Source organism: Ciconia boyciana, chromosome 2 (assembly GCF_034638445.1).
Source record: "Ciconia boyciana chromosome 2, ASM3463844v1, whole genome shotgun sequence".
Classification (NCBI taxonomy): Eukaryota; Metazoa; Chordata; class Aves; order Ciconiiformes; family Ciconiidae; genus Ciconia; species Ciconia boyciana.
The window spans coordinates 144,809,099-144,821,761 of record NC_132935.1 but is presented as its reverse complement, the minus strand read 5'-3'; the positions used below and the strand labels follow the sequence as shown (position 1 = coordinate 144,821,761).

At 34.7% G+C, this 12,663-nt stretch overlaps 1 protein-coding gene across 4 annotated transcripts in view; it reads left to right on the top strand.

Annotated features, from left to right (window-relative positions):
* DBF4 (DBF4-CDC7 kinase regulatory subunit) overlaps positions 1-12,663 on the top strand; it is a 17,118-nt gene extending 4,455 nt beyond the window's left edge. For 3 of the 4 annotated variants that reach the window (XM_072854323.1, XM_072854324.1, XM_072854322.1), the window contains exons 4-13: positions 953-1,147; positions 2,362-2,412; positions 2,960-3,029; positions 3,179-3,255; positions 4,749-4,779; positions 5,055-5,097; positions 6,916-7,047; positions 9,690-9,804; positions 10,120-10,244; positions 11,455-12,662. In XM_072854323.1, the coding sequence (XP_072710424.1) occupies positions 953-1,147; positions 2,362-2,412; positions 2,960-3,029; positions 3,179-3,255; positions 4,749-4,779; positions 5,055-5,097; positions 6,916-7,047; positions 9,690-9,804; positions 10,120-10,244; positions 11,455-12,520 (1,905 nt within the window). In that variant the 3' untranslated portion in view covers positions 12,521-12,662. Of the gene's footprint in view, positions 1-952; positions 1,148-2,361; positions 2,413-2,959; positions 3,030-3,178; positions 3,256-4,748; positions 4,780-5,054; positions 5,098-6,915; positions 7,048-9,689; positions 9,805-10,119; positions 10,245-11,454 lie in introns of all 4 variants that reach the window. The other variant, XM_072854325.1, reaches the window with a different exon arrangement.

The window sequence follows — 12,663 nt, the reverse complement described above, 5'->3', positions numbered from 1 at the left end:
TTTTTCTGTTTTATTCTGAGGAGTATATGCCTAAATCTGAGGTGCCCAGCACCCTCAAGAGCAACTACCATGTGTTTCGTTGTTACTTGTGTGGAGTGCACTCAAAAGTGCCTCTCTCTGTATGTCCCCTTTCTGTAAAAGGTACGTAGAGCAGAATTGGAGGGCACAGTTTCAAGCTTGCTGCCTGTGCAATTTGTGCTTTCCATACTGATTAGTGGAGAAGAGGAAAATGTTTTAAGCTACATAAACTGCCAAGAAATAACAAGGCAAATAGAGCTGATCATCACACAACAGTTGGTAATGAAAGACTGAAGGAGCAAAATGGAAGAGAGTGAGCATAGGATAACCACGTATTTTGTCCTGCTGAGTATGAAAATATTACGAATCTACTTAAGTCTTCTACATTTTTGAGAAGTGTTATGAAGACTGTAGGTGTGAAACATGGTAGCTATCCTGAAATTTTAATTTTTCTGCTGGTTCTAAACTCAATAAATTTATAGCTTCTTGCAAACTGGAAATTACATTTGCATACAGATGCCTTTTAAGTCTAGCTGAACCTTCTACATAATTTAGGTTACATAAAATTATATAAACGGTGATTTTTCCTTGAATTATTCTGTTGTTTCTCAATGCAGTGTTTGGATTCTTCTGTTTAGAAAGTATTACAGCTACATAGTTCAAAGAATGATAATAATCAAAACAAAGCAAAGCTCTTTTGATAGAGATTACAAAATTGAGAAGCTGAAATTAGAACTTGTGACTGGTAAGATGCTACTACAGCTCAATTGTAATGGTTATCCAGATCTTTAGAAAATATCTTCTCATTAATTCAATGGTTTTGAACTTAATATTTCTAGAAGTTTTGTCACTTTTCTTTAAAGTATGCAATGTAAAACTGAGTTACTGATTTACTGTCCTGAAATAATTACTTGGTTTATATCTTTACATTTAGAGAGTGGAGAGTTTTCTTAGTAAAGATATCAGCTATCTGGTGTCTAATAAAAAGGAGGCAAAATTTGCACCAACTCTTGGTCAGATTTCTCCTGTTCCTAGCCCAGAATCTGCACGTAATGGAGGAAATAGTTCACCTCATCCTAGCAACCGAAAAGATCGACATGATGGAAGTTCATTTAAGGTAGTAGATACGGTAAGTTTCTTGGTAATAATACTGCAAATCGGGTACAACCCATGGGATATGCTCTTACAGTTTTTCTCCTGTTTTTGTTTCCTAAAGATGGCAACAGTTCCTTGTGTGAATAAGGTTTTTTGTGTGTGTGTTTGTTTTAACAGGTCAAACATACTTTTAAACTAGTTCAGGCTAACTTGTTAAGCTAGGCTAACTTGTTGAGCTTGGCTAACTGAAACTAATTCAGCAAAGTTTCAAAAACTAATTAAAAAAAGGAGCCTTTTCTGCTAATAAGCAGACTACACTAAAACCTGTTCTAATATAGTATGCCTGACTTACTGTCATTGTTACGTTTGACAGAGATCAATATGGATAGGCTTGCAATGGCATCCAGTGGTTCCTGTCTCTTTAGCAACACAGCTTATTAATATCTGGCTGCTGTGACGTTGTTAGTGCAGATATCTACAGAAGCACTCTTTGATAGCAGTTCAAGGGAATCATTAAAATTGAACATTATGAATATTAAGTTTTTCTGAGCTCTTTCTTAGAGGATCATGTTAATTGCAACAGTTAGTATCTGAATTTGTGCATGTTTATGTGAAGTATCTTACATGGGCAAGTCTTGCATCCTTTCAAAACACAGTTGGAAACAATTAGCTGTACTATAGACATGGTAATTATTTAGAAGCACGACTGCGAGCCAGTCTGTGGGCTGGGCTTTGCATTGCACAGGTGAGATCACATCATTTTGCCAATAACCTGGATAGGTAAAGGCATACTCATTATGAATAAATATCATACAGTAGAAAAGAAGATGCACTGGTGATAGAAAAAATGGGGATAAGAGGGAGGCTGTGATTATACTCATGACTGTTAGCTTAATTTGGCACAAGTCCAGCTGATGAAACCTCATGTTTTGGCGTGTGCCACTGGCTGCTTATTCCCACCATTTATGCTGTTCCAGCACTAACGTTGCTTCATCCATGCAGTGACCTGCTTTGGCTGAAAACAATTACTTGTTGGGGGTTTTTTCTTTTGTTTTTTTCTTTTCTGCCCAGACTGTCTCAACTGTAACCTTGTGGGGAAGATGTGTATTAATGAAAAATAGCAGTACAGTTAACAAAAGGAGACTATCATAGCTAAAATATGTATTTGTTAGCAACAATGTAAATTGTCTTTTTGGTTTTTTGAAATGAGTTCTAACTTGCTACAAATGTGTTTCTGTTTTAATATAGGTACGTATGAGCAGAGGAAAATCCTTAGTTGAAAAAGCAATCAAAGAGCAGGTAAGCCAAGTAATCAACAAATTCATGCTTGAGAAACTTTGGGTTTGCTCTTCTGGAAAACAGGCAGTAATAAGAGTGGTCTTAGTGGTCTAAGAGAGAAGTCCCTCATGGAACACAGGCAGGAGTTGAGGGATTGTCCTAAGTAAAACTGTCAGGTCATGCTTTCTGGGTACTTCCTGAAGAATTAAAAGTCTGTGGAGTCTTATGACCAGTATTATAATTTATCAGGATTGTTAATGTAGCTAGCATTTGAGAGGTGCTCGTGAAGGTAATGTATGAATTCACTGTCTACAAATCTTACTATAAAATGTGAAAATAGAGAACAGTTTTGGCTTTATGAAAGGTTAAATATAGTCTTTTGATGGTGAAGCGCTGTGGCACAGAGATAGAAAAGTCAGTTGAGGAAAGTGATAGTCTTTTGGCAAGAAGCAAAGCATCTGCATTTTGATCTCAGCTTTCATATTAATGTTGTAATATATTCATAATTATTTTACATAATCTAACATATATTGCTTAAAATTATTAATATATAATTTATTGTTTGCAGGACTTAATCCCCTCTGGTAGTATACTATCCAATGCTTTGAGCTGGGGAGTGAAGATCCTTCATATTGATGGTAAATATTTTTGTTTGATGAAGCCTAACTTGAACTTGTAACGTTCATTTAATTATCCTTTTGTTGAATTCAAAATACTAAAAATGACAAATGACTTCAAACATACAAAAATAAACTCAGTTGAGTATAATTCTCCCTCTTTTTGCCAGATGTTAAGAATTACATTGAACAAAAGAAAAAGGAGTTGTACCTAATCAAAAGAGCAGGCAGTTCTTTTAAAGATGTGGTAAGTGGCTCTTTGCCATTTGTGAAAATGCTGTTTGTTTCATTAACTGAGAAAACACAGATGTACTAAATACTACCTACCATGAAGCTTAGAGATTTTATTTTAATAAAGTCATGCTCGTGTTCAGTTTTTCACAGACCAGTATGTTTTATGAATTGATTTTAAAACCATCTTTGGAAAAGAGAAAGTGTTAGCTATACATTTCAGCATTATTAAAAAATAAATTCCATAATAGCATTGATTAAATAATGTGTAGACCTTTGCTCTTACAAAGGATATCTAAGAGTCAGAAGTACTGAACTGTCTGAAACTTCCATTCTGCCTGCCTCAAAACCAATAAATAATACAAAAAAATTGTAGCTTGGTTTTAGTATGTTGTAGATTGTGGTGAAGTTGCCTGGTATAATTTTCTGTATGACACACACTTTCCTTTTGTTGGACCCTTTTGAAGAATCACAGTTACATTTCCTGAAGCAGCTGTCTCTAGAAAATCTGTGTAGTTGCTCAACTCTGCATCTTTTCCTTCCTAGTCTTTTAGAGAACTAGCATAAAGCATCTTTGAGCTATTCTGTGCGGTTGGCATGTGAAAATCCTGATTTCTCCAGATTTTAGTGTATGATAGAGTGAGACACTGAAACTGTTTTAGCTGCTTGTGTGATCCATCTGCAGTTGCTCTGTAATTTAAATTAAACACGGGAAGTTGTACAATTATCTAGTCTAGGCAGGGATCTGTGATAAGTAAATGGAAGCATACCATCTAGTGTATATTATGTAGTTTTGGAATGCAATATTGGCTAATTATTGAGGCCACATGAAATCCTCTGATAAATCATCAGTATATTGGTGTTCATGGGTAGCAGGGTGGGGTTTTTTTGCAAATAGTATAAACTACAAGTTTGTACCTTTACCAGAATCAATTACAGCTAACAGCTGATGCTTGAATGTAGACTTTACTCTTTTCTGAAGACAAAATACACCTTTTAATTTTAATCTTCATTGCTAAAAAAAAACCCCACAACCTGTGTAAATCCATTCAAATGAGAAGAATTGTTTGTTGCTATCTGCGGTTTTTGGTGGCATCTGACAGCTTGTAGTTTTTTAGCATTTATGTAAAGTGTTGTAAAAATGTTATCCATATTTAAGAATCAACTTTCAACCATGGCAAGGTATTTTGGGGGAACAGAGAGATTAAGTGAATAAATTTACCTGTGTGGGTTTTCTGTTTGGTTTTGGTTTTAGGAAAAACAAATTGAAATGTCTCAAGGAGAATACTTCTTTGCAGTGTAGAAATAAATATTTATTTGGGAAACATGTCACCATATTTCTGAAGTACTAATGAGCTTAGTTGCCTGCAAAATTTATCGTGGCTGTGTATGAAGTCATGATTAATACAGGGAGACCCTCATAACTTAAAATTACCTACAGCTAAATCTTTACTAAAATGCAGAATAATATTCACAGGGATTTTATACCTTCTCTCTTTTTTCCAATAGGGAAAACAAGTTACTGCTCCAAAGTCAAGAAGTAAGTATTTCAATTATAAAGTCTTTTGTTTTGCCTTACATTCTGAACGCTTTAAAATGTATTACAGTTCTCATCTGGTCAAACATGCTGCTGTATTCTAATTTGTATGTCTAGGAAAAGGGTGTAGAAAAACTTCATGGAAATCCAGAGTTTGTCAAAACATGTACATAATTAGTTCTAAAGTAATGTCTGCTTATTTATTCAGATACTGGAGTAACTTGACGAATGAAGAAAAGTATTTCTCTCTTAATTTCTTTTTCTCCCCCTTGAGCCAGGTAGACTGAAAAATCCATTTGTCAAGGTGGAAGATAGAAGTCAGTAAGTGTTCTCTTCGTGCATTCAATAATGTGGTTCTCAAACTGAGTAATTCAGAAATATTTAGTATGCCTTGAGGAAGTGGCCTTCAGATTTCAATTTCCTTCAACTTCCTGACTTTAGATGCCAGGCATACTGTCCTGTTATTATAAGATACAAAATTTTCATCTCTGCATGCTCTGGGTAGGTGTCTGTGTTTAGCCACTGAATGAGACTGAGCAGGTAGTAGTGTAGTAGGGAATATTTGCAATAGGTAATGGAAGTGGAAAGTTAATATGTAGCTCCAGTTTGTAGACCCTGAGCATGGATTCTTTGGGTTACTTTCTGTCAAGGGCCATATGAATGAAAAGGAAACCTGGAAGCTTTGAACCCTGACATCTTTTCTTAGATCCAAATACTATAGCCCAAAAGGCCAATAAAACTTTGTGTACTAAATTCCAGTCCTGTAGTCCCAACTCAGTAACATTCATCTCCTCCAGAGACTATTTAGGTGTAAGGAAAGGGAAGTTGTTATAGTTAAAATTGTCCCTTGAAATTAGGTTTAATTTCCTGTTCAGTGTTTCTTGTTAAAAAGAAAAAAAAAAAGCTATTAATCTGATTTCAGTATCCTCAGTAGCATGAAATCTGATATTTTCAGCCTTTAAAATTTTCACATCTTTCTGGTCCTGTAATTGATCAGACCTGGTTGTGTAAGGAAATACCAGTTTGCCAGAAGTTGAGAGAACAATGAATTATAAGAAAGTGCAGTTCTGCACAACATGTTTTGCACCTTTATGTTCTTAACTAACTTCTGCTTTATGATGATGTTTATAAGCTCCAAATTCTTTGACCTGATTTCTTTGACACTTTCCTGAATTTAAAAAAGAGATCTAAACCTGGTCTTACGCTGAGTTGGTGTAATAGGTATGAGGGACATGAGGATAGTGGGGAGAATTGGACAAACACAGTTGTAAGTACAAGAAATTAGTATATAAATATGTGTGAATTTGGCTTCTGAATGTAGCCGTGTACCAAACACCTGAAACACTTTTAAATGTTTACATAACATAAACAATATTTTTTGATGTTTAAATGTTTATGCAACGTAAGTAAAAGTTAGAAGCAGAACAAGATACTTAGCTGACCCTGTTATGCAGACTTGCTCTTTTTCTTCTGCCTGGGTAGCTTATAATAGTAATTTGGGGAAAAAAATCAGACTCTGGCATCAGCATTTCAGTCAAATGATTCAGAATGTGAACTTTTGGCATACCCTATTTTAAACATTTTTAATATAGTCAGAGCAATGGTACAGTTGCTAGTTCTGATATCTAAGTACAATGCTGTACAGGAAAACTATCTTTCTGGAAAATGAAAAGGTCAGTTTTTATACTTTAGATATAGATATATTTTAGATATAAATCAATTAGAATTGATTAAAATTTGTCAAAAAGGAAGCAAATGGTAAAATGGAAAAAAAAAATTTAATGGATTGGATGTTAGGAACTGCTATAGCTACTTCTTGGGAACGCAGATGTACCATCATGCAAATTGTTCTTAGTTTTATTGGTTACTGAACTCTCAACAATAAATAGGCATGAAAGCCATACCCCAGGGAATGTGTAAGACAGCTATGGAAACTCAAGGCAAATCTATTTTGAGAAAGTATCAAGTTTGTAGGAAGGAAGGAATTACTTATTCTATGATATTTGTCTGTTTAGCATTCTGTGTACGTTATATATAAAAGAGACACTTTTCCAAGATTTTTGACCTGATTGTCATTTGTGCTATAAACTCCTTTTTCACTTTCTGATTGTTCTAATGCACTACTTTTGTCTAATACAGCCAGTACAGACCATTTTATCTGCAGTTGTCCAGTTTTCCAGTTCTGAACTACTGTGTTCCAAAACCATATAGTCCATTTGAGGTGGATAAGAAGCATCCTTCTGGTCAAAAGCAAACTCAGTCTAAGCAAAGGTTTGTTGAAAATTTGTTATTGAGGTGTGGACAGAGGAGAGGGCGGTTCTCTAAAATAATTATCAAGTAATTGTTTTCTAAAATAATTGCTCTGCTTCTAATTTTGTGTGATATTTAGTACTAATAGCCATGTCTCAGCTGATTTATTTGCTGCACTGTAACTGTTGGTGTCTGTCTATTCTTTCTGTACCCTCTTTATCCTGTCTTTAGTCCTTTTTTTGGACATACAGATGCATACATCCAAAAATGCGGCCTTCTCCTATCACTGTGGGTCAGCATAAGATATTTTTTTCCTTTCTGCTACTGGTTTCTTCTTTGTCCTCATCTTGGATGCCATCCAGTAAGTATTTTACAGGAAGTGGATTTCTTAAGACTCCTTTTGATATTTGTCAGTATAATGCTGAAGTCGGCAGTTAAAAATTTTTAAAACAGTAATATTCAGTCATAGTGCAAAATCCTTGTTGCTCAAGATTGCACATTGTTGATAAAGTCCATAAAAATTAGACTCTGCAAATACTGCTTCAACTCTTCAGAGATTAAAGGTGGATGCCAACTGCCCAGTAGAATTGCAGTTGGTCTTGCAGCAAGTGTTTATATGATATGTTTTGGCATTTAGGCTCTATTTGAGCACTCCGGATGCAGTTAGGACTTTTTGTAAATCAGTTTTATGATTTGAAACTACTTAGTCTTAATCTGTTTTTTTTGGTGAATCAAAGTATTGTTTTGAATTTCTTCTGCCTCTCATATCTGGAGTATTAATGATTCTTTCATTGACTTCTAAAATTGATTCACATGAGAGACTAAAGATATGTAGGTGAAAGGTAGCTTTGCTGTATGTGGAACTTTCTGTATCTAGTAACTTTTGCTGTTTTTCTGTCCTTGGGGTCTAATACTTACTTAGGTTTGATACTTACCTTCTTTATAAAATAGCTTCTCCACTGTTCAGGTTATGTCTAGTCTTCACCTTTATTACATTGCTGGAGGTTTTCAGCTGATGTTGCCATGATGATTTTTTTTTTAATTGCAATGAATGTAGCAGTATGAAAAAGCACAGCAACTATAATACAGCAATAACCTTTGCAATAATAAGGCAATTTCTGATGGTGTGTCTTCAGAGGGGGTTAGAAAGGCCCATTCTTTTTAAAGCATTTTAAAAAAAAATGAAAAAAAGGCAATATTCATTTAATTTATATGGATTAAGGAATAGGATATATTAAAAATTTCAGGAGTTATGTTTGAATGAGTATTCCTATTTAATCTTTCAGGTTGGCATATGCCAAAGAGATATTTAGGTGGGAGATTATTTCATACTCAGCAGGTAAATGTGAGGACTGTCATTTTCAGGAGAGAGAAAAAGGAGTGCTTGCTTGTTTCATCTTTGTCTGGGAGAATTCCAGACAAAGATATTCACAAAATTCATTCAATTCTACTTGCTTCTGCATTAGGCAAGACCTGCAGACGTTATTCAATCTTCAGATGATAAATGCTGTTGCTTATATCCTGCTTTACTGGTTCTCTGATTTTTATGGTTCTGAAGAGGGAAGGTGAAAAGGCTAGTGTAATAGTAAAAGTACACAGTTAGGTGGAGCCTATCCTGTGGAACCCAAAAAATGCTGGCGCAGGTGTTACCAGTTTAGACTTGTTGATTGAAAGTGACTATTGAAAGCAGTGTACACTTATGCTGAGCAATACATTGCTATGCTTTGTAAGTTAGAGATTTTTCAGGACAGGTTTTTTGATGTCAAGTCCTGAGCTTATGTCTATGCAGATACTTGGTAAAGTCTGTCAGAATGATTTTTGTCTAGACAGGGAGATGGCACTATTCCTCTGAAGTAAAAGGGAAGTAGAGATTGATGGCTTTGCTTTACTGCTAGCATATTGTCCTTAGGTGGTTTAATAGTGAATTGCAGCTCTCCCCAAATGAGGACTCTGAAGGTCATGGAGCAGCTATTGAAAACCTCTTTGTGTTTTAATCACCGGGAAGAACTTGAGGTTCATTCCCTCCTATTTCCACTTAGCCTGTACCTAGAAAAACAGGACAAAATGGCATTTTGTCAGCATATTCAAAAGCTACGTATAACCAACAAATATATTATTCTTTACTTTTGCCAAAGAAGGAGAGTTCATCTGTTAGACCAAGTGTTTTTGCTGTGTGTTTTCTTGGCATCAAAAATACTGACAGTTGATGAGATATTAGAAGACTTGTTTTTTTTTCCTGCTGGTTTCGATTTTATCAAACCTCCTTTTTCTTTTATCAGCTATGCACAGAGATTTCAGTATGTCCTTTGATTTGTCAAGTGAGATTTCCTTTGTTTAGCAATTTTGAATTTTTTATTCTGAGTCGGTGATAGTAGTACATCTTTACTAACCTGGATGTTTTATGCTTACATATAGTTCCAGCGAGTCTGCCTGTCTTGTTGCAGTAAATCTTTTTTTTAATTAATATATAATTTTTCTCTTTGTTTTCCCTAAGCATTGACTAACATAATGTAAATAGTTTGAGGGGAAATAAAGAGGTGGTTGGTTTTTTGGAGGTTTTTTTTTTTTTTGAGTTAAGCAATAAGAATTAACGTACTGTGAGAGGCAAGTATAGAGCTCAGCTCCTTATTTGAGACTCATTAATATATCTCTTCTGTTAACAGAAACAAAATAAATAGTGACAAGGACTGTGGAACTCCTGTTCAGCTCCCTCAGAAGGACAAAAAAAAGAGAGGATATTGTGAATGTTGTGGGAAGAAATATGAAGATCTGCAAACAGTATGTGAAATGTCAAGTATACACTTCGTTGCAGTCATATCTTTTAACTGTGGTACCAAGTATGGTTTCTACTTGCTAGTTTAATGTATTTTTTTATCTTAAAAGATTTCTGGATAGCAAGTGGGTATTTTTTCCCTTGTAGGTTTTAATTCTTGTTTGCTTCCTCTATGTATGGTAGCTGAAGGCACTAATAGTTCATGTCTCAGAGACACTGGTAATAAATTAATTTTATATTTACTTACTGCTCCGTATCATACTGTTGACTTGTATATTCATGTCTGTAGTATTAGTTTCATGTTTTTTCTTCAATTCCAGCATCTTGAAAGTGAACAGCACCGAAATTTTGCACAAAGCACACAGTATCAAGTTGTTGATGATATAATCTCAAAGTTTGTTTATGAATTTGTTGAATACAAAGATGATGCAAAAAAAATCAAAAGGTAAGTTACCTTTTTACCTTAATTTTAAAGTCTCTGTGAGTTAAGGCATTGAACATAAAGATACTTAGTTCTGAAATTCTGGATCTGGTACAAAATAAATTCATATTTTTCATTCTGAAATGAATCACTGAAATTTGTAATGCAGTTGTACCTGGCAAATCAGGTCTACAAAGCTGAAATTAGAAAAAAAAAAAAAAAATTAAAAGTGCAGATAGCATCACAGGAAAACGAGACTGAAAGGAATTGCCAAAAGTTATCCTATCTATCCTTCACCTTCAGAAAAGCAAGATCTACTGTACTAAAACATTGCTGACAGGAGGACAGCAATGTCTGGACATCTTGCTCTAAAAACTTTGATATTCTTAGTATCCTATTATATCCTCCTCAGTCAATCTGATCTCCTTACCAGTGGAAAAACTTTTTCTAGTCTAATCTAGATCTTCTTATCTGTACTCTGAGCTTCTTAGCTTCTGTCCTGCCTGTGCTGGACAAAGAAAGCAGATTTTCCTTTCTTCTTCGTCTCTTAAAAGCTTAAATGGGAGAGAATGACTTGGTTCATGTCTTGGACTGTAGGCGCCAGTGTCTTCATTACTTGGAATGGTAACTCAATTCAAGATTGCTCTGATTTGTTTGCAAATGAGTTAGGAGATAAGGAATAACTTTCTCATTTCTTTAAAAAAAAAAAAAAGAAGAAAGATAGATATTCTTAGTGAAATCAAAGGAAATGCAAATAGAGTCAAACAACTGCTATCCTAATGAAGGCAGGCCTTTATTCCTTTTGTGATTTTAAAAATACTGAGTGGTTAGGTTTGAAATACTATGTCAAGAAAAGCATATATAATTCTGCTAATTTTGTGTGTATATATCCTAGAATATTTGTAAGTATTTATAGTCATTGTGTTATATTCATTAGCTTCTTTTATTCTTAATACCACTGTGAATTGAGAATTAATGAAATACTAGACTGCTTCATGTATTCTTAAAACAATTTTGAGCTGTAGAAATCAGTAAGAAAACATCAAATTCAAATATAAGGGACTCTGTTCCTGTAGAAATAGTGTGTTGCTACCCTAAATATCCTTCCTTTAAATGTAAAAACAAAAATTGCTTTGTCAGTTTAGTTGCTTTTCTAGAATCTGTTGCATATGGAGTTATGTTACCCATATTTCTTTCAAGTGTTTGTTAATAATTTTAAATAATTTCATTATAGGACAAAATGTAGTACAGGATATTTTTCTCCTATTATTGGAAAGATAACTAGACCAGATGAGCTGAAAGAACGACTGAAAAAGCAACGCATTTCATTGAAAAGTTACTCGTGGAAGGATACGGCAATGCGGGCACTCAAATTGGATCGCCAGCCTGCAGAAGTACAACCAAATTCTGTGCCAATACCTACCCCTATTTCTGGATCTCTCTGTTCAGTTCTTTATTGTCACCTGTCACAACCTTCAGAACTAAGAAGTAAGTTCAGAAATAATGATGAAAATATTAAAACTGGTTGCTCCTGTGCTGCAAACTTAAGAGAGTCAGTTGTATCATCAAATGTGGTACAACCACCCCCTCAGAAAGATGACAAAGCATACACGGAGAACTTGTCTCGAGCTTATGAGCCATTCAGTGAAGAAATACTGGAACCAGAAGTAAATAAAAAGAATATACAGTGTTTTCAGGAAGGCATGTGTACTTTATATTCTCATACTCAAGTTACAGATTGTAGTGAAAAAGAAAAAAACCTATCACAGCCAAAACGAAAATTAAATAATGCAGTAGTTCTACCAGCAAAGTGTTTGAAAAAAACAGATGCCAATCCTACATTTGTCCAGAAACATCGTGATTTATGTGATAATCATCAACAGATGCAGCACAATGTAGTTCTGGAGGCTGAGGTATCTGATACTGCTATAAACAAAGAACTTAATGAATTGGCTGCCAGCGCTGTACATAGTTCACCGTCTGGAAAGCTGCGCAGAAAAGTGAAGCTTTACTTGGGAAGAAACAAAAGAGAAACCCAGAAACAGAATATGGAGTTATGCGTAAAGAATACAGATGGACAGTCTGTTCCTGAAGAGAAGAGAAGTTCTTGTAGCTCACCAGTGCAGGCCCTACTGGAATTATTTCAGACAAGTGAAATAAACTCAGAATTTGGAGGTATTTCAGGTTACGCTGAGAACAAAGGTTCAACTAGCATAAAAGATATATGGGAAGGGCAGAATACAAATGTTATGTGGTCATTATTTTCCTCTTCATCCTCATCCCCATTTGTTGGATTTTAATGCTGCTTTATTTAATATAATGATACTCAAACTTGCAAATTTAAGATTTTATTCATGGAAACTTTAATTGCTGTATTATATGTACAGATGGTTTGGTTTTCAAGTTTTTTAATGCAAAAATTTCTGTATATGTAAATATGAAA